Source organism: Branchiostoma lanceolatum, chromosome 1, assembly GCF_035083965.1.
Source record: "Branchiostoma lanceolatum isolate klBraLanc5 chromosome 1, klBraLanc5.hap2, whole genome shotgun sequence".
Lineage (NCBI taxonomy): Eukaryota > Metazoa > Chordata > Leptocardii > Amphioxiformes > Branchiostomatidae > Branchiostoma > Branchiostoma lanceolatum.
The window spans coordinates 31,058,227-31,080,239 of NC_089722.1; the positions used below are offsets into that span (position 1 = coordinate 31,058,227).

At 42.3% G+C, this 22,013-nt stretch overlaps 1 protein-coding gene across 1 annotated transcript in view; it reads left to right on the plus strand.

Annotated features, from left to right (window-relative positions):
* Positions 1–22,013, plus strand: part of LOC136448522 (unconventional myosin-XIX-like) — a 40,634-nt gene that overhangs the window by 5,120 nt on the left and 13,501 nt on the right. Inside the window, exons 6-15 of the mRNA XM_066448113.1 lie at positions 15,404–15,511; positions 16,432–16,496; positions 16,735–16,808; positions 16,970–17,039; positions 17,301–17,403; positions 18,889–19,003; positions 19,537–19,622; positions 19,812–19,905; positions 20,595–20,781; positions 21,051–21,124. Of these exons, the coding sequence (XP_066304210.1) occupies positions 15,404–15,511; positions 16,432–16,496; positions 16,735–16,808; positions 16,970–17,039; positions 17,301–17,403; positions 18,889–19,003; positions 19,537–19,622; positions 19,812–19,905; positions 20,595–20,781; positions 21,051–21,124 (976 nt within the window). The remainder of the gene's footprint in view (positions 1–15,403; positions 15,512–16,431; positions 16,497–16,734; positions 16,809–16,969; positions 17,040–17,300; positions 17,404–18,888; positions 19,004–19,536; positions 19,623–19,811; positions 19,906–20,594; positions 20,782–21,050; positions 21,125–22,013) is intronic.

Sequence of the window (22,013 nt, forward strand, 5' to 3'; positions counted from 1 at the left end):
CGTTCCTGCCCGCTCAACCTCATTTCCCCCGTTCTGCGCCGTTCATGTCACTTAGCACCCCGTTCGGAAGACTGCGACATGAACGGGCGCGAACGGCACTCGAGTAAAAGGCCGTTCGCGAACGTCCACAATAAATCTGCGGACACCTACTGAGCCGGACGTAACGGGTGTCCGTTGCTCAACGCCATCTGTCGGCAAGTGCAAAATTGCATCGCTGTTCCGACATGGCCGTAAGTCCGTAACGCTAACTATACATCACACACGGTTGACCGAGCCGGTTAGTGAGGGACGGCATGGGGTTCTTTCTCTTCTGAAATCCTTTGTTTTGCGTTGGCAGTTTCCATCCAAATGCAGAAACTTTTAAGTCATGCCAATCGATAAATCAAAAGATGTGACGTGTTAGTCAATTGAAACGTTTTCTAGACGTGTTTATTGTGTGTTTGTATTAGTTTCCGCGTTATTACGTCATGCCAAACGCGTGTGTCAGACGTATGCTCGGAGCTTTCTGTAATATCGATCTTTTCGAGAGACAACTTGAGACAACGTTAACTAGTTCTTTCTCACATATAATGTCGGATCAAACTTTCAGACCTTATTAACACCTACCATGATCAATCTCTCGCTACTTGTGGTCTATTTAGCTAATTGGTTCCGTCTCAGAAGGGGTCCGTCTTCAGGTCAGTGACCTCGGTGAGCCGGGCGGGTGCCCGCTGACCCGAACTTCTGCCTTAATTTTTAAGAAAATTACGAAGTTCCTGTTTTGCATAACTGAGTGCAATTTATGTACAATTGACAACTGAAGTTGTGATACAAATATGTTTGCAAAGAAGAAAGGTCTCTTGCATTCTCGGTTCAGCCCTTAAAGCAACCCGACACGCCGCCGGGGCTGCCATCCAAATCTATCTGTCTCGACGCATCGACGGGTTCATGGAATCATGATTGAAACAAGGAGGTTATCGCGCAAATCAAGGCAATTGACAAGTTGATGTCAATTACAGTTTTTTACACCCACGTGAGTCCTCGTTCGTGGCTAGGGGGTTACAACCACTGGAGTCCTTCTTCTGTATTTCAATGGTTTAATTTCTAGTTCTTGTTTTCTTTTTCAGATACAATTTTCCCGGCAGTCTGGAGGCACGCGGCTAGCTGGGTGCTACAATTCGCCGAATTGGACCATCTATACATCGCCAAACTGTTTTACATGTTCAATTTGTTACCAGTTATGACGTTCGGTTTTTGTGTTGAATTGTTGTGTTTTGTTTGTTTGTTTGATATCGATTTCGACAAATGGGAATATTACTAAAACATACAACCAGCAGCTTTTCACTAACACGTTCATGTTCTTTGAATTATTTCTAACATACGATGAAGTATCGCAAATTTTCAAACTGACAAGACCCATACTTAACAACATTAAATTTGAAACGATTAAAGCTAATATCAATATTCCATTGTAACTTGCCAACAAGTAACAGTGCGTCACAACTACAAACTAAGAAGCTACATCCATTAAGTAACTTACAGCCAATCAAATTGTCTACTATAAAACGATATATTTGAAACGATCAAAAGGTAATGTTACTATCAGTAACAGTTCGTCACAGCTGCGAACTACTAAGTTACTTCGATTAAGTAAACTTATGGTTCGTCATGGCTGCAAACTAACAAGTAATATCCTACTATCCATGCAGAGGAGTGGTTCCGACTGGTTTTTCTTGACTAAGTAGAAAGCTCGACAAAAATGTCTAAAAACACGTCAAAAACCAACCAGAACCACTCCTCTGCTTGGAGAGTAGTAAAATCCATTAAGTACTAGTATGTTACAGTTCGTCACAACTGCAAAAGGCACTTTTAAACTAGTACCCAGGGGTCCAAAGATTTTGGAGCATACCTCTAGCAGCGCCTTGGCTGTTGTCTCACCAGTCGCAAAACTTATCCGACTCTTCAAACAGGCGGCCCTGTCTGCTTGTCGGCTGTACACGGTGGTCAGTGGACTCTCAAACATACTACATGATAGTTTTTTACCAAGCCATGCAGCGGCGCTATATCATTTTTTCCCCGGTATTTGACGGGCGAGCGTGTTTGCTGTTGCAGTTGCAATTGGTACTGCAGTAGGTCGGCTTAACTATAGTTTGCGGCCCAACTTTTAACTTTGTCTGATCGACACCCTTGTTGTGTGTCGATGACCCATTTTACGTAGATGTTTTACGTGGTGAAAATGTAATCGGTCGCAACGATAAACGGGGAACAGTTGAACTCCTACCACGTAAAACTACTACCGGGTGCCAAATATTACCCCGGGGGCGGAAAACCCTACTGTCCCGAAGAGATCCCGGCCAAACCACGGTAGACCGGATGCCAGGTTAATGGTTCCCTGGACTAGGGATCTAAAATGCAAAGAGCCCGAGGAATCATACTAGAATCCTGCATATCTTTTGATGTTAAACACGTCTAACCAACTTCTTACAGTGTCCTTAACTTAAAAAAAAAACACGGAACCATCAACTATTCAATACGAGACGATTTAGTTAACGTCTACCAGCGCGTGTATTTGAACCGGATAAACTGCGTTGTTAACCTTTCTATTCAGAAGTCATTCACAAATCCTTCACAAAACACCCGTTACTCAAAATGTATTACTAGGATGCTGTATATCTTGTCATATTATAACATGCATTTTCAGGGATGTCGAAGATTCTCAGGTTTAGAAAACAACACGGAACTATTAATTTTCCAATACAAGACGGCCGAACAGACGTTTTTCAGACATTTATGCCCGGAGCCCCGGACGTAAATTGTGAAACTCTCTACACGCCAACCGCAGCCTCACTAGAATCCTAGATATCTTGTGACGTTACAACATATCTTTCTCACTTCCTGCAGTGTTCCTAACACCAGAAGACAACACGGAGTCATCAACTTTTCGATACGAGACGATTTACAATAGTGTATCACCGAGTGCATCCAAACTCTTTTAACCGCGCTGTCAAACTTTCTCTTTAGAAGTCTTTTTTCAAATTCTCCACAAAACATCCGTTACTCAAAATGAATTACTAGGATGCTGTATATCTTGTCATATTACAACATGCATTTTTAGGGGTGTCGAAGGCTCTCAGGTTTAGAAAACAACACGGAACTATTAATTTTCCAATACAAGACTGCCCAACAGACGTTTATGAAATCCGCGCTATATATATTTCTGCCCGGATGCAATTTGCCGTGTGACCGTAGCCTTAGATCTCATACTAGAATTCTAGGTATCTTGTGACGTTACACCAAGTATTTTTAACTTCCTACAGTGCCTCTAACATTAGAAAACAACACGGAATCATCAGCTTTTCAATACAAGACGATTTTGAATAGTGTGTCGGTGCGAGCATTCAAACTCTGCACTGTCAAACTCCCTATTTAGAAGGCTTTTCCAATCCTCCACAAACCACCCTTTACATATAGTGATTTCCTATTATGATGCATATCTTGTCATGATACAACGTGCATTTCTATCGGTCTACAAGGTACCTATGTTAAGAAAACAACACGGAACTATCATTTCTCCACACCAAAAATACTAAATAATCAGACATTTTTCATGACGTGTACGAAATCCCCGCTGTATATATTTCTGCCCGGATGTTAATTGTCAAACGCTCTACAAGTCAACCGTAGCCTATGACCTCATACTAGAATCCTAGATATCTTGTGACGTTACAACATATCTTTCTTACTCCTTACAGTGTCCCTAACATCAGAAAATAACACGGAATCATCAACTTTTTCAATACGAGACGATTTACAATAGTGTGTCAGCGAGTGCATCCAAACTCTTTTAACTGCGCTGTTTATATTTCTATTTAGAAGTCTTATTTTCAAATCCTCCCACAAAACACCCGTTACTGAAGATGAATTACTAGGATGCTGCCTTTCTTGTCATATCACAACATGCATTTTAGTGATGTCGAAGGTTCTCAGGTTTAGAAAACAACACGGAACTATTACTTTTCCAATAAAAGACAGCCCAACAGACGTTCTTCATGATGTGTGTGAAATCCGCGCTGTGTACTTTTCTGCCCGGAAGTAAATTGTCAAACGCTCATCAAGTCACGCGCAGCCTATGATCTCATGCTGGAATCCTATGTATTGTGACGTTATAACATATCTTTCTAACTTTCTAACATAATCTTTAAAACGCCTCGGCACCATCAACTTTTAATAATAGACGATTTAGAAAAGACGTACCAATATTCGAACCGTATTAACTGCGCTATCAAATTTCTGTCCAGAAGTCTTTTTAGAACTCCTCCACAAAACACCCGTTACTCAAAATGAATTACTAGCACGCTGTATATCTTGTCATATTACAACATGCATTTTTAGGGGTGTCGAAGGTTCTCACGTTTCGAAAACAACACGGAACTATTCAAGACTGCCCAACAGACGTTTTTTATCACGTGTATGACCGATGTATATATTTCTGCCCGGTTGCAATTTGCCAAACGCTCTGCAAGTGGTCCGTAGCCTACGATCTCATACATATATTTGCTATGTTTTAAGACTAATATTCAATATGTTTTATCATTTCACATAGATTTTCGATTATTCTGTACATTACATCATGTTACATAGTACACATACAAATAAGAACTAACGGGGCCGAACCGTCCTGAACTTAGGGCCGAAATGTCCTGATATTTCTTGGTTGTAGTAGTTTCGGAACGAGTGACAAACAACAACAGGATGCAATGGGCCCCCGGAAATCAATTACGAAGTAGACAATTTGGACGGAAAAATGTCGCTCGGCGCTTGAAATCCAGGACCGTTCAGGCTGCACATGTGATCTTTTCGCGCCAACTGTTCTTACCTTGTCCGTCGGCAGGTCCTGTGGGATCACTGTAACCAGAATATTGACAATATTCGGGAAATACGCACCATGTGAAATAGTTTCGATTTTTTCTTAGCTTTTACGCCCCACCCTCCTCTAGCAGTGATGAATCCCGCTCTACTCTCCAAGCAGAGGAGTGGGTCCGGCTGGTTTTTGGCGTGTTTTTAGGCGTTTTTGTCGGGCTATCTACTTAGTCATGGTTTCTTTATCTACCCTCCCGGTGTGGTACGCTCGCGTTCATGATAGTAATAATGATAATCTTTATGGCAGGAAGGACATTACATAGGCAGGTGGGTAAATACATAAATGACCACACGTGGGCTAAATGATGTAGAATAAAAAGGATGTAAGACTACAATGTCTACATTTTAACGGTAAATTCTATGCATGAAAACACAACATACTATTGTTCATCTACATACCTATAAGCTTCTTCTCTCTTCTTCTTTAATTATAAGTGTTTGGTCATATCAGGTAGAATTAGTACCTTGTATATTCGATTGATTTTGTCACCAACCTCCCTAGCAGCCTGTACAAGTCTGACATATATGTATTCAAATAAATTCAAATGGACATATTTGATCGTTTTGAAAAATCTAGAAATATCATCACTTATAATTACATATTATTTTATTCAAAATAATCTAAAATCATAACAAGTATCATTTAAAAGCTCTCTCTGTGACTTGGGATGGACCCTATGGCCGATTTATCGACCTAAAGCATGCAATCAATTTAATGCCGCTGCGTGGCATAATTCACTGTTACCCAATGTCCTCCTCCATACAATGTACCACACAACTCCGCGTGCTCTCCCTACACGCCTTGTGTAATCCTCACTTGAATCGCTTTCCTCGCTATTGTAGACCTGTACGAAATAAAGAATGTTATTCTAAGGTAACTTCTTCTTATTGTTCTACGTCATATACCATAGGAATGATAAACTGGCTGTTCCAAACTTTTTTTAGCTCAGCATCGAGCAAACGTAACGTGAACAGAACAGAACAGAACTTGATAACGAAACTGGAGATAATGAAACATTTGTGTAACCGTGCTGTTACGCTCCAGGCCGCGCGGAGTAGAGTGTACCCTACGCTTATTGTAGGCAGCAAGTTCTCATCAGTGATAGTGTGTCTTTGAACACCTCTGCGATCTTCCACTGTTTTAATCCATTTGTCTTTCTGTGGGAAGGAAGAGTTGTGTAGGTAAATATCATATACATAGATAAGTCTAATGATCTTGTTTCATTTACCCATATACCGCGCGCGAGCTAGGAATATATAACGATGATATTATTGTGGAGAAACTACCAGAAACTAGCCAAGGGAGGGCCGGCTGGTACAAGTGGTAGAGACAATCCAATCGGTACAGATTTATCCTAAACTAATAAAGAAGGGGAAATAATTGGCTGAAGAATACAGACGGGGTGTGAAAGTTTGATCCGATAATGACTTTACATTGGGGTACGAAATCTAGAATTTGAAAGCAACAAGCGGTCGACATGTCTGTTCCGCGATTCGCCACTTCCATCGCGAACTATTCTCCAAGCAGAGGAGTGGTTCCAGCTGGTTTTTGACGTGTTTTGGGGCGTTATTGTCGGACTTACTACCTTGTCATTTTCTATGTGACGGCTAGATTGTACATGTTCAGCAAAATAGTGCTGGTTAGTCGACGTTCTCTGGGGACCTTTCGCAGCCAGGCCTGTTCGCAACTTTGATGCCCCTTTCCCAAATGGACCCGCTGCGGCCTGCTGCGATGCATTGTTTACCAGACGGGGCGGCGGCGCGCCTTTGATCAGTATCTTCATAACTTCGTAGCACCCTTTCAAGCGCTTTTCAGTTTTCTAATTCTATGCACGGCGGCACAAGGATTTTCACACCCGCTTTACGACAGTACGAACATCCTGGCTGGACATCCCTTGCTCTTTAGAATCCACAAATCTTTGTCTAGGCCATGTTCGAAACCGACGAAATTTGACGAGCGCGGACTGTTATTATAAAAGCATCATAAATATATCAAATCTTCAAGCAGATGTTTGAGGACCCCTAGAATATCTTTACGTTTCCCCAAAGACGCCATAAACCCTATAAGTCCTGTAACCTCATTGGTTTTCCTAGCTGCCTACGTAGGAAAGGGCAGCTTGGAAAAAGTAACATCTACTTGGAGATGAGCCTTTGATAAAATTGTGTCTCAAAGCAAGGAGGTTAAAATAATTTTAACCTCCTTGCTCAAAGCAAGGACATTATATATAATGTCCTTGCTGAAAGCAACGATGTTCTGATTTTAACCTCCTTTCTCAGAGCTGGGACTGTCGTCGAAGCAGAGGTACGGCACTGGCTGTTTTTGACGTGTTTAGGCGTTTTTGTCGGGCTTTCTAACTTGTCCCGTTTTTTAAATCTACTGTTATCTTTATGTCGCCAAGCCAAACGGGACAAATAGAAAGCCCGACAAAAATGCCTAGAAACACGTCAAAACCAGCCAGAACCGGACCTCTGGATGCCAGACTGTTGCTTCACAGGCCAGCAGCTCTGATCCACAGCCAACGTGCCCCCAAGGGAATTATACCACAGACACCCGGTCACTCGATGGCCAAGAATGGCAGCAAATTTCCGGTTCATATTCACGCATGCGTTGTGGGATTTGGCGCGACATTCCAATTTGTTTATCACCGGCACAACGGATTTAGGATTTCTAATCCGGCAAAATGTAGACGATTCAACGGACTGTTTCGACAAAGTTCCAATAACAGTGCTCTGGATAACAGTGTACATCGAATCTTCAACCAACGGATTAACTCTGGAATCTGGATGCAGGTCAGTGCTGTTTGATATGAAATGTCATCTCCTTAGTCACAGTGTTCAAACTTCATGATCAGGTCGAACTCAGTCTTGCTATATTTGGCTGTTTAATATAGTGAGATTTCGTCAATTTCTTATTTGAAAGGTGTTGACATAGCTTAGATTTAGTCTTAGATCAAGACCTTAGCTTAACAGTTGAAGCTTATGTTTTGACAAAATTTAAATAGCAACGGCCGGAGCCAATAAACGAGTGACCCTTGACCCATGTCAATGGGAGCAAACTGTACTCCAAGGCCAACAGACCAGCTAACCCCCCTGGCATTCTGTCTATTTCAATAGTATTTCTATTTGCCAGATTTCTACTATTTAGCCTAGCCTGATAGATGCTAGGATCCCTCCGGCTGTTTTCTTTTAGTTACTTGGTTAGTTGTTGTGAGCCGGTCTGTGGCCCAGTTCAAAACAGACTGGACTGTCCTCAGGGGCCGGCGGACGTTGCGTGGTGTATCGGAGCGAAACATGTCGTGAGATCCAGCACATCCGGTCTACAGACAGTTTCAAAACAAAGGGGCAGTTCATAATTCAAACTTTGACATTGTCCGAGTTGTCACAAATGCAGTTCATTTGTCCATGGAGGTTTTATCCGAAAGGGAGAGCACAGAATTCCCATTTCTATCGTCGTAGTGAGCGTAAACAAACACACCCGAGAGGGACTCGCTGTAATTCACATCCGAGTGTCAAAGATACTAGTAGTCATATGCATGACAGCATGAGTCCCATGGGGGTGCGCTGGCGGCTTCCCTTTGTTATAGCGCCGTTATTTTCAACATGACACGGCCTAGCGACTGGGGATTATGACAACTTTCTGGGGACGATCAAGGAGGTTGAAGCAAAACCTCCTTGGTTGAAGTAACCTTGTTGGAACAATGGAGCCTACTCCGTAATTTGCTGGTAATATTCCTACAATAAATGGCGATTGTGAAGAATTACAAACTTAATACGACAAGTTTCAGTCGGAAGGTCAGTGGAAATAAATCGACAAAAAACAAAGAAAGACGAAAGAACCCAAGACATACTAGTAAAGAAAGACCCGATCGACATGAAAACTATGCAAAGAGTCGGTCTCTTCTTTCATGGAGGTCTTTGCTTCTTTCTAAGGAACTGTTAAAAAAACGGGGACGGTACGACAAAAACTAGCACGGCACGAGCTGCATCACTGTTAGGGAAAAAATTAACTTACCGAGGGAAAATCCGTAATTTTCTTATAGCCACATTAAAATATAGCTATATTTTCAGATTCCTGTCGCTGGAAAACAGACCGGTCCACAAAAGCTCTAAGCTCGTCCATGTTTATCGTACAGCAGGGAGAAAAGTATGTGGATAATCGCCATTTTGTTCTGCTGCCGAAGATGACGTCGCGTTACCCTGTAGAGTTTTCCAAATATGGGAATCCCCGGAAAAGCCAGACCCATCGGCCCTACTCGGCTTGTGCTCGGCATAAATCGGGACGTGTGACATCAGGTCTTAGAACATGACCCTCTTTCCTCAGCCAATCAGGAGCGTGTATTTCTTGTGATTAAATCCACATAGTAAGGTCCCTTAGGTACCAGAGATGGACTAACCAGCGAATAAATTGACTAAGTTGGAGACGCCCATGCACTAACCAACGAATAAATTGACTAAGTTGGAGACGCCCACTGACTAAGTTGGAGACGCCCACTATTTACATGCAAATAAAAGCAATTACAGGATTAACAAAAAGGGAAAACAGCAAATTAATCAGTGTTCCCGGACATCTTTATTCAAAAGAATAAACATGAATAATAAAGATACATGAATAATGAAGACAGAAAATTTTGATTGTTGCATCAAAAATCTAACATGAGAATAAACTTGAATATGAATAATAAAGAAACAAATTTAAGATCGTTGCATCAAAAAGAAAACGTGATATGGTATGAAAACGTTTCTCTCACTTTCTCATAACAAAATTTATAAGAAATAGTGCAGGTTATGCAATGTACATGAAAACAAATCGCAGTCATATCGAAAGATCATTGCAGGTTATACAATGTGCATGAAAACAAAGCATAGTCATAACAAAACAAGACAACAGTGCAGGTTATACCATGTACATGAAAAAAAAGCATATTCATATCAAACAAAACAAAAAACAGTGCAGGTTATACCATGTACATGAAAACAAAGCATACTCTTTTGAACCAAGCCCTGGCATGTGTCTATGATCTGTAGCTAAAGCCTAAACTACATTAAAAGAATGCAATACCGTTGTCATAAACATAACACCAGTGCAGCAAAACGACCTGATGAGTGGGTCTGTCCGTCGAACGGGTCGGGCTGAGAACAGAACATGTCAGCAGAAATGCCAACATGCTCCAACAGAGCTGCCGCATGATCATTTACTGGCTCAAACTTGAAGTCAGGAAACGGGTTGGGCTGTGTTAGAAATCCTTTCATTGAAACGCCAACATGCTCGAGAAACTGGTCACCGAAATTCACCATGACTGACTCCTTAGAGATCGAGTTGGGGAATGAATCTTGGCTAGACAATCCAGTATTCCTCACCCAAAAGACAATGGCATTGTCATGCCAGCAAAGTGTTGTAAAAACTTGAGAAGAAGTAAGTACATATTTCACACAAGGCTGTCATGAAGTCATGAATGAGGACAAAAGGGAGAAAATTAGAGAAATGCAGCTGTAAATTCCCAAAGAGGTATTGTAAAGCCTTGGCAAAACCAAGTCCATGGCAAAATCAAGGGGGTTGGCAAAACAAACCAAGGACATACAATATAATGTCCTTGAACAAACCAAGAATTTGACTTGTGTAAATGTGTGCATTTTGCTTCGGAAGAGGGTCATGTCCTAAGTAAGTTAAAGGATGGGCGGATTGCTCGTATATGTGGATTTGGTACAGCCCCGCACCCCCCTCGGATTTTGTTGGTAGCCCTCGGGCTCCGCCCTCGGGCTACCAACAAAATCCTTGGGAGGGCGGGGCTGTACCAAATCCACATAAACTCGCCCCGCCCATCCTTTAACTATTACTAAGCTCATTTGCATTGCATATTGGAAAACCCCGCGAAACTCGCGAAACCTGGCTGCGAAGTTCGAAGATACTGATCAAAGGGCGTGTCGCCCGGTCTGTTTACAATGGGACAGCGGGCGAAACAAAGGCGCACGGCAAAGCGGGCGGATAATGTCGTGCTCTCTCCTCTTGATAAAACATCATTGATTTGTCGCAGTTCTCGCACAAAATAACATTATTCTCTGTTCACCAAGAAGGTTTATAAAAGCGCCAAGGAGAATCGGGGTCAGCCTTCTTGTCGGGAAATGTTGTTTGCTGGCATGCGCGAACCTTGGGGATTTGAGATGCCACACCCCCGCACCGCGCTAAAAGCTTGGTGTAGGCTTGTTTCTAATGGAAACTAGGCTATGCAAGATTTCAAATAGAGGATCATAGAGCAAGAGGAACAAATTTTTGAAAGCGACCGTTCCGTCCGGCGTGGTTAGTGTTATGGGTATTATGAACACTGGAGCAGGAACGATATTTTTCACTTGGAAATCTAGTACCGCGAAGTAAACCAAAAACAGGGATGATCGTCTTCCAGGCTTTTCACGGTGGGGTGTCTTGATTGGTCTATCTTTGGGTGCTATTAGCTAATTTGCAGGAATGTGTAAATTGTTTTCCACAAAGCTCATTTACCGAATTCTATATACTGTATTTGAACATAATCCCATTTCCATTTGTCAACGCCGGGTTTCCCCATTGACATGTAGTATGACCAAATCCATACTACAATTCATGTTTGTTTTCCCGACAATGTTTAATCCGCCGACATCGGGCGGAGATGTAGGAAGGCGGCTAGTTAAGTTGTCACCGACCCAAAAGTGATCAATCAACACCTCAGCTAGCTGGACGTTGTAAATCAAATAATGTGCTCGGCTCATGTCATTGGCGTGCATGGTCATGTATTTGTCAACCGTTGGACCTGTCGCAAATGGTTACTGACTGCAAACTCATCTGACAATTATTTTTTATTCAAACGTTTTCCCGATTTTTGTGACCCGAGGCCGGACTTATGCACCTGGCCTCACGGGCTAAATTTTAATTGATATAAAATATTTACTGACACTTTCCGAAGTCGTTGATACTCTTGGTAACCTCATTGCGGGAGGCGTTTGACTGTCAAAAAACAATCAGAAACGACGTGCAAATTCAGAAAACAACAATAACCGTCACAACAAAAACGTTATTAAAAAAATCTATCTTCATTATAGTTGTTTTGTCTGTTAGTTATCTTCTTTCCCATGCCGAGCAGACGTCCCGACCGGTATGTAATGCTTTCGTGTACTCCGGCAAAAGGGACGTGGCATATTCAAGCCCGACAAAAATGCCCCAAATGACGTCAAAAACAGCCGAAGTCGAACATGAGATAATGCTGTCAGAGTAGCTTTTGCGGGCGTTCCATGTTGTTGGAGGCCGTTCTCCGCCGTTTGGACTGCTTTTGCAGGGCGTTCCACGTCGTTCTGAGGCTGTTGCATGGCGTTCAACTCCATTTAGACGGCATATAGAGGCCGTTCGTCACCGTAAGGACGGCATATGGAGGCCGTTCGTCACCGTAAGGACGGCAGCCGGAGCCCGTTCCACGCCCGTTCGCCCGTTCCAAAAGCCCGTTCGGAGGGCAGCCGGAGGCCGTTCCGCGCCCGTTCGGAGGGCAGCTGGAGGCCGTTCGGAACGGCTCCGGACGGGCCGTTCCGAACGGCCGTTCGGTTGAGCGTTCGGAACGGCCGTTCGCATCAGCGTTCAGGAGGCCGTTCGCCCGTTCACAGACCGTTCAAAGCGGCCAAACGGGCATATGACCGGGACGTTCCTGGTCGTTCAAGACGTTCAGAAGCGTTCGTCAAACGTTCATTGAACGCCTCCGGACGGTCGTTTAAATCGAACGGACCCGTTCCGGACGGGCCGCTCACAGGCGTTCGAACGCGTTCGGAAGCCCAGATTTTTACAGAGGTAGATTATATTATATACGTGCTGAGCTTGTGTTTTTATCCTACATTACTAGGCATGTTTCATTTCGCCTTCGTTGTTCTCTTACAATACCTTGTATTATTGTGAGACAGTTAAACAGAACACAATTTGTTAGTACAGTCAAACTTCGGTTAACGACCGGGCCTACAAGACACCTCTTGGCTCATGATAGCCGCTTTCTTTCGATCCCGATTTTCCCCCCGTTGCGAATTGGCACAAGAATGTTAGCGTTTTGCCGGAGCAAGGAGCCGTCACAGTTTGCCTTTCGCGACCGTGACGAACTTGATTTGCGACAGTTCTAAACGACCCAAATGTTGCCGATGACTAGGCTGTGGGGATGTTCATCTTTTTATTGATAACTGGTGGGAAATCATGGAAAAGTCGGTCTGTTTGGTTTGGGTTCGGACGGCCGGGCAGAATACCGAGCATTCAAGATGGCGCCCACGACGCCATATTTAGTTATTGGGACAGTCTACTGTAATGCGGGTGGAAATCTTAAGAGCCGTGTGTTTGTACTCTACATTTTAACAATATATCTTGTCAATTCATTCCTCACAGAAGGATGCTTTGATAAATGGAACATACATCAAATAATGTATGGTGTGGTAACATATATGTCCTGAAAATAAAAGGTGTCTGTGTTTCTTGTTCACCCATGCTGCGACGAAATGACGTTTTCCATGTCAACAACTTCAGGCGTCGGCAATTTGTTACAAAGAACTTTTTCCGAAAAGTACAAACGCCAGCTCGTCATTATCTCTACTTGAAAGAAAGGTCGATCGACAAATTGAGCACCGATGGAAAAATCCGTCCAAACTGTCTCTGTATACAAGGAGGTTGCTGTATATTAGCATTTGATTTTTACTTTGTGTCTTGATTTTACCCATGCTCCGGAAGAACAAAAGAAATGGCTAGCGACTATTTTTGAACGGGAACGTTTTCAAACGGCGGTTAAATATTTCAGTACAAACACGACTGAGAGCATATTTTCCAGTACACAGGTTATTCTTGGAAGGTGCCGGATAAGTTTAACAGAAATATACAAATATGTTACTTACAGACAAAAGGCTTTACACGCGGCTTGGGTTCAATCAAGGTTCAATCCAGAACATTTACATTTTGTATCACACAAATTTTTCGAGTTAAAATTTCTGATTTTTAGTTAAACGTTATGTTTAGTTCTGGTCATGTATTCCCTGATTTGTGCTCTTTTTGTAATGGAGCCGAGAAATTGGTTCCATGTGTACTTGGCTTGAGTAGAGAGTCTAGAGACTGTCACTATGGAAGCAAGTAAGTGCTCTTTGTTGTTTCTGAATTTGTGAACGAAAACAAGTAAAAATTGTGGGATTTTGAATCGTCTCTCCTGCCTTGAATATTTTCCGTCTCTGTGTAAAAGATATTCGGCAAGTCTTAAAAAATATTTAGCCTTTCGGACCGTTTTCTATGAAGAGTTTGTCACCCCCAAACGGCTAGGTACAGTTGTTTACAAATAGGCAAACTTCCGCTTGGGATATTTCATTCGTAGGATGGGCAACTAGTTTCTTCGGGAAAGAAACACACACGCCTCAGTTTGGGTTCGTTATGGAGTCAAATGTTTTGAAATTATTAATACATTTATTCAAAAAATTCTGTAACAGCAAATACGTGGGCATGTTTACTATTTCATGAAGAAAACAATCATGCTAACAGGAAAACTTCGACCCGTAATACAGTAGTCTGTTCCCACTGGCGCCATCTTTAATCATCATTTTGCCGCCTGGCCGTCAAAACCACAAACCTTTCGATTTTGTCAGCCACGCGCCAGCTTTGTATCACTTGTATATGGGCATTTTGACCACTCTCTCTCAACAACAGTATTCTGGAAATAATCATGCCCACACTTGGCATTGTTAAAATGTGCTATGTACGGACAATTGAGACTGACTACAGGTACGCATATGAATAGGACGGTTCGCGGCAAAAAGCCACAGGGGGGAGATAAAAAGGTAAATATTACTGCGGTCCGCCTGTAAAAGCGTCAACCAATCACGGACAGTTGCCGGTGGTGATAAGCGTGATTGACATGTTATAATCATCAATATTCATGCCCCACGAGTGGGAATTTTTGGACTAGTTTTTGACCATCGTGCATAGCCCTGGGCCACACTGTGGTGCAATCACTGTAGCAGGGGGCTAGTCCACTGGCAGTGAAGTGTGTTTAACTTCCATACTGTTTCAGAAGTATGTACCATTGTTATAAAGTCTTTGGTATGACTCAATGCGCCTCTTGTCCAGGGGTGTCCTACCTGGGGCTTGAACCCAGTCCTTCTGGTCCAAGTAATTTGAACCAGATGTGGTGAGAGGCAGAAGGCGCAGACCACTACACCACAGGGACACCCCCCTGCTTGGAGAATAGGGGAGGTAAAAGTAGCCTGGAATACAGACCTATTATAGCTCCCGAGTCTATTTGCGGAGAGAGACTCGGGAGCTATAATAGGTCTGGATTCCAGGCTAAGGTAAAAGGCAGTGGAAGAGGAGGAATGGGCTCTGATTTCCAATACTTGACATGATTGATAACAACCCACTGCCCCTACAGCCTCTATGTAGGCTATGGGACTACCTTTACCTTTTTACCAACTAAGAAATGAAGCTGAATTGAGACTATATTCATTGTTAATCACATGTTTTGTTGTGTCCATATGTTAGGACCTACCACCCCACGTGTTTGCGGTGGCACAGCAGGCCTTCAGTAACCTGTCCAGAGGCCTGGGGAGCCAGGCTATCATCGTCAGCGGTGAGAGTGGAGCAGGAAAGGTGAGTCTCACTGGATAAAGACATTGATTGTAATTTGCTTTTCAACCATTACGGTCTCATTCCTGTATTACTCCGAGTGGGTACCCTAAAAGAATCCGTGGCCAAAAAATTAATGGCTGCATGAACGCGTGTTTATATCGGTGGGAAATTCTCTTTTAGCAAGTCCAGCCAATCTCAAGCGTCAAAATGCTGAAAGCTTGTTTGTATCTGAAAAAACTAGCAGGCAAAGTTCGGCAGCCGCGCGCGAGGTCGGACGTACACAGCCGGCCACTGTAGGTGATGGGGTCATGCGCTTACAGCTGGAAAGTGCATTTTTGGGGTTGTAGCTAAGTGCAGTTTGTAATTGCTATAAAAAGAGGTTCTATGTAGTGAAACTGTTGGCAATTTTTTTACATGATCTAGGGTAAATGTTCTCAACATAACATGAATAATATTGGTGCATTTTCTGTAGCTTCATTACGAACGCGCCCTTGTAAAACATGTATTATAACATGTAAGCCTATGGGGCGAAAAAACTCATGAATGAGACCTTACTTAGAAGACCAGATTCTTTTGGGAAAAAAAGTTCTGCTGCAGTACCGAGGTCAACCACCAAGAGGCCCAAAATAAACCTTGCTTGATCTTCGTCTTTCTAACACTTACCCATGGCCACATACTAAATATCATCACCATCCATCCAACGGTTCTTAAATTATCCTGACCACAAATATCTGGAAACACAAAACTGCAAACACACACACACACAAACAGACAAAAACAATATCAGGTACCTCCTTTTTTCATGGAGGTAACAATATCTGTGTGACATTATAGAATGCTAAAGGTTTAACTCTTTGGTTATTGAGTGTCTGAAATTATTTCCTGATCTATTTAGTAATGATATGTACTTACTATCTATTGTATGTATTGTTTGATTTCAGACTTGGACGGCTCGATGCCTGATGAGATATCTGGCAACAACTTCAGCAGGAAAGAGACTACCTGGGTAAACACTCATTTTCATTTTGAGAAAGGCTCAAGAATCAGAATCCACTAGTTTTCAATGTTCCGAAGTTTTGTAGGAAGCTTTGTGCCCATTTTCTTCCCACTTTTAAACCAGCCTGGCATATAATCAGCATTCTAAAACAAGGGTAAAAACAAAGTAGGCTACTTCTTAAGTTCTAAACGTTAAAATCAACTTGTTCTTTTCTTACAGTTGTTTCTATTACTTTTTCCCTTCACAGGCAAAGAACTCCAACCAGTATAGTGAAGATAGAAAAGAGAATACTTGACTCCAACCCAATACTAGAGGCCTTTGGTATGTACTATAGCTAGTATTAATTTGTTAATTCCTTTTCAGTACAATGGTTGCTTGAATTTGAAGAAATATATGATAGAACATTTCCCTGTATTTGATAGTTTTACACCAGGAAATGTGTACAAGATCAGATGACTTGAGTTGTTCTAATATTGATACAGGAAATGCTGGAACAGTCAGAAACCACAACAGCAGTAGGTTTGGAAAGTTTATTCAGCTGCAGTTCAACAGGTAAGAGTCAGGTGGCACTGTAAACACCTTCTTGGTAATTTATGTTTCTACCAATGCATGAGACTGATGAGAGAGTGGCTGCATGTCCGTCAAATATTTGCATTTTCAAATTTTTATTGTGGGCTGTGAAAGTATGGGATCAGTCTATTTATTGGCCAGAAAGAAGATATTCTAGTTTGTATCCATGGTCAATGGTGACCAATAGAGACAATCCACTACTTGTAACAAAATGACATTAGGAAAAAACGTTGTTTGTCTCAGGTCTTGCCATCTAGTTGGTGCCTCCATCCAGACCTACCTGCTGGAGAAGACCAGAGTTGTACACCAGGCACAAGGAGAGAGGAACTACCACATCTTTTACCAGGTCAGGCCTGCAATACTAGTAAGAGTAGTACAGTCAAACCTGTATTAGCGGTCACCTTTGCATAGCGGCCACCTGCCCATAGTGGTCACTTTTTGTCGGTCCCTTGGATTTTTCCCATTGACATAAGCATTAAGAATTAGGCTATAGCGGCCACCTGTCCAACGCGGTTGCGGCCAGACGATTTTCAGTCCCGCGGGTGCAGTAACACTGTCGGTAACGGTCACGGCGCGCCGGTAGAAGCCGCATCGCCACCGCACGCCGGGTTCAAAATCTTCATTTTTTTCACGCAGTTATCAAATTTATGTGGACTCAACTGGATAGGATCATAATAAAGAAAACCAGAATGTTTTATCTTTGTTAGAAAATCCATGGTTTGAAGCGAAGTCAAGTATAATTTTCTTGACATGGCTTGCGTTTGTACATCGTGGTAAAATTGACCATTTATGTGCATTTCGACTGGACAAATATTACGGCAGCTTTTTGGAAAATACAACCCACACATGTAGCTGATGCGGTAAGTTCGCCAAATGTTTGAATGCCGGCCCAATTTCCGTTTTCACCGGGAATTCATTCCAATTGTGCTCAAAACGTGTTTCGCGCAATTTTCAAAATGGCGCTGATACAAACTGGATAGGTAGCAGCATAAAGGTCAACGGACGACACCACTGTTGAGTGACCGCTATAGACAGGTTTGACTGTAGTTTAAGAGCTGTGTAGCAGGAGAATCACAGTGAATATGATTCAGGTACAGGTCCAACATACAGAAATATCAAGGTATACATGGTATACATGTCAGTAATAGCCGACTTGTCGGCCGATGGACATCAGCGGAAGAAGAAGAAGAAGGTACCAGTGTAACACCTGAACAGGTTTATACTCAACTATGTATTATTATATAATATGTATATGATACTTTTTGACTTATTTTGTCACTAAATTTATTACCACAGATATTAAATTGGCACTCAAAAGAAAAGGCTATTGAATCTTCCCAGCAAAGTAAAAAAGAAGAACATGAAATAATATTAGAGTTAATTGCACTGTGTTGCATTTTGTTACAGATAGAGCTGTGTACCAGTACACTGTACTGATACAGTACTGGGTACAATCAATTAGGTCCAAAATACCTGAACCCTGGTGGACTGGTACTAATCAGGTCAGGCCTGACTCAGGGGATGACCACGTTGACAGATAAAATTACTATGAAATTACCGTGGCAGTGCACTAAAGCCACATCTGTACTATACTCCAGCACATAAAACACATTTGCAAGTTTGGAGTCAAATTTTCACCTGTAAACATGCTTTTGTCCTTACTGAAAATCTACAATTTCCCGAACAAGTAGTTTAGGTACAGGTTCAGGTCCGGACCTGTACCTAAATCCGTGTACCTGAACCTGTACCTAAAATTTATTTACATACAAAGCTCTAGTTACAGACAACATCAACTGATATATAACATATAACGTTACGTTTTGTCCTATAGCTGTACCATGGCATGAGTGATGAAGACAGAGAGTTACTGGGACTGGGAGGAGAGGAGGAGGAGGAGGAGTACCAGTTTGAGTGGCTGCCTACTGATGAGTCACAGAATGACAGAGGTGAGTACAGATTTGTTAAAAAGTTAACATCCTTCCCACACCTTTGGATATTTAGGGTTGGTACCCATCTCTGTTCATATTGCCCTTGGGCCACACATGTCACTTCAGTTAGGGGCTAGTCCTCTTGTGATGAAAATATCTATCACAAGACTGTAGTGTTCAACTTTGATACTCTTCCTCATAATTGCTGAGTGCTAATAAGGACTGGGAAAGTTTATAAGACTTATTTATTTATTTATTTATTTCAATTTACCACATTTGTGGAAGGATTGACATAAACGGTGAGCTATCACCTTTTCAAGATGTCATCCCAGACCGGACTGTAAGATTTGGACCATCGCACACTCTTTTTCGAAAGGTGTGGTGGGTTCTTTGACATGCGCGGGGTGTGCCCAAAAACGTAGTACCATCTGTTGTCTTTGTATGATCCGGCCAGAGATTGAACTCTGCTCGGGATTTGAACCCAGAACCTTTAGTCTAAGTCAACAAACTTAACCAAAAGACCACCTTGCCACTTGTTTCATTCCCTTCAGATGATGACTGGTCATCATTTGCCATCACCCGACAGGCCATGACCAGTTTGGGCATAGGAAAATGTCAGCAGCAAGAGATATTTATGGTAAGAGCTGGGGATTCTTTTGAAAAATTCAGAAACTGTTAAAAAACTGTCACGTTTGTTTTTGACTTCAAATTGTGACCAATACTTCATCTTCGTGCCATGGAAACTGAACTCACTATATGCGCTCAGAGATGCACAAATGAGTAATGACTTGCCGCTGATCTTGTTTTTGTGTCGTACCTTTTTCAGCTCTTGAGTGCGATTCTGCACCTTGGAAACATCCTGTTCAATAGTGAGGCTCACGATGACGGCTGCCCCTGTACCATCGAGGAGGACAACCAAAGTAAGACTTATTCTCCTGTAAGATTTATAAAAATGCTAATGCCGTCATACAGAAGACAAATGCCCGTACTCGGACTCTGTTATGCTCTTAAAACATTCAGCAGAATTAAGAGTTTAAGATGGGGGTTGATCAAGTCCAAAACAGCAGTACTTTGAAATACCAAGTTCATATATTATATGAAAGCTCAAACGAAGTCCCAGGGTTTACCACATACACATGTGAATTGAGTCAAAACATACAAGTCATGTACACTGTATTTCAGCCTTTCTGTTACTCTATTTTTAAAGAGACCTTGCATAGCAGAGTTAGTTAGTCAAAATCTTCCCACACCATAAGGTGTATAGGGCGGTGCCCATCCCTCTTTCATAGCCCTGGGCCACACTGTGGTGCAATCACTGCAGCACGGGGCTAGTCCACTGGCAGTGGGGTGTGTTTAACTTCCATACTGTTTCAGAAGTATGTACCATTTTTATAAAGTCTTTGGTATGACTGACAATGCGCCTCTTGTCCAGAGGTGTCCTACCCGGGAGTTGAACCCCGGTCCTTCTGGTCCAAGTAATTTGAACCAGATGTGGCTAGTAACAGAAGCGCAGACCACTACACCACAGCAGAGGCTTGCTGTTAAAGAATGTCATCATGATTTGTACAGTATATCAAGAAAATCAATGTAATATTCTTCTCCCTTCTAGGATGTCAGCAGTCCTTGCGTACCGTGTGTTCGTTGTTAGGTGTGAACGAGGATGCCTTGGGGAGATGTCTGACGTACCGACGCATCACCGCCGCGCCGGGTCGCAGGAAAAGCGTCTTCATGAAACCCTGCAAGCCTGCGGAGTGTGTCGCGAGACGGGACTGCCTTGCCAAACTACTCTACGCAAGGTGTGGTTAAAAATGGATATCCGCTATATATCAGCTATGGACAATCTCAAAGGCATTGGAAAATCATGAGGTTTTTGTACTATCTTGAGATCTTTTGGAAAATGTTTTAGATGTTTTACTTTTAGAAAAAAAATTGTTTCTTTCCCCAAATTTTTTTTTTTGCTCTTGCATTAATTTGGAATCTGCAGAAGATGTCATCCATACCGGTAAAACCAGGGTCTAAGATGTTTTAACCAATGGTTACATGTATGTTGTTTCCTAAACCATAGGTTGTTTAACTGGCTTGTTGACATCATTAATAAGAACATCTGTGGTGAACAGGCAGACTGGAAAACTTTCGTTGGTAAGTCTGACTGCGTTTTGCAACATAGATACATGTACAGAACACTTATTACAATATACCATTCACAGAATGTACGTTTGTACTTAGTGTGCCATCTCTTTGATCACTGAAGCTTATTACCTGACACCTTACCTAGTCCCATCCTCAAGCTTTTAATACAAGATATGAAAACTGAAGTTCTGTAGGTGCAGTGCCGTTAAAAGCCACCAGGTGGTCAATAGTCAAACTTCGTTTTGCCGACCCCTACCCATGTACCAACTTTCATAAAGATCCATCTGCAGTTTCTGTCCACATACACACAAGTACATATCCCAACTAGAGCTGTGTACCGGTACACTGTACCGATACAGTACCGGGTACAATCAATTAGGTACAGGTCCAAAATACCTGAACCCTGATGGACAGGTACTGGACCGGTACTAATCAGGTCAAGCCTGACTCAGGGGATGGCCACTTTGAGAGATAAACATACTATGAAATAACAGTGGCAGTGCACTAAAGCCACATCTATACTATACTCCAGCACATAAAACACATTTGCATGGCTGGAGTCAAATTTTCATCATTCTGTGTTTTCATAAAAATAATACCTGGCACAATTAGATACTATGTTGTTACAAGTTCCAACATGCTTTTGTCCTTATTGAAATCTAACATTTTCTGAACATTGTCAAGTAGTTTAGGTACAGATTCAGGTCCGGACCTGTACCTTAACCTGTGTACCTGTACCTAAAATCTGTTTAGGTACACAGCTCTAATCCCAACCAATGCAACCACCCGCAAACAGCACAAAAAACATAACCCTCTTAGGGATTAGGTATAATTGCACTTCACAACTGCAATGGCAACATAGTCAATCAAGACTTGAAAGTTAAAAATTTTTTTCTAT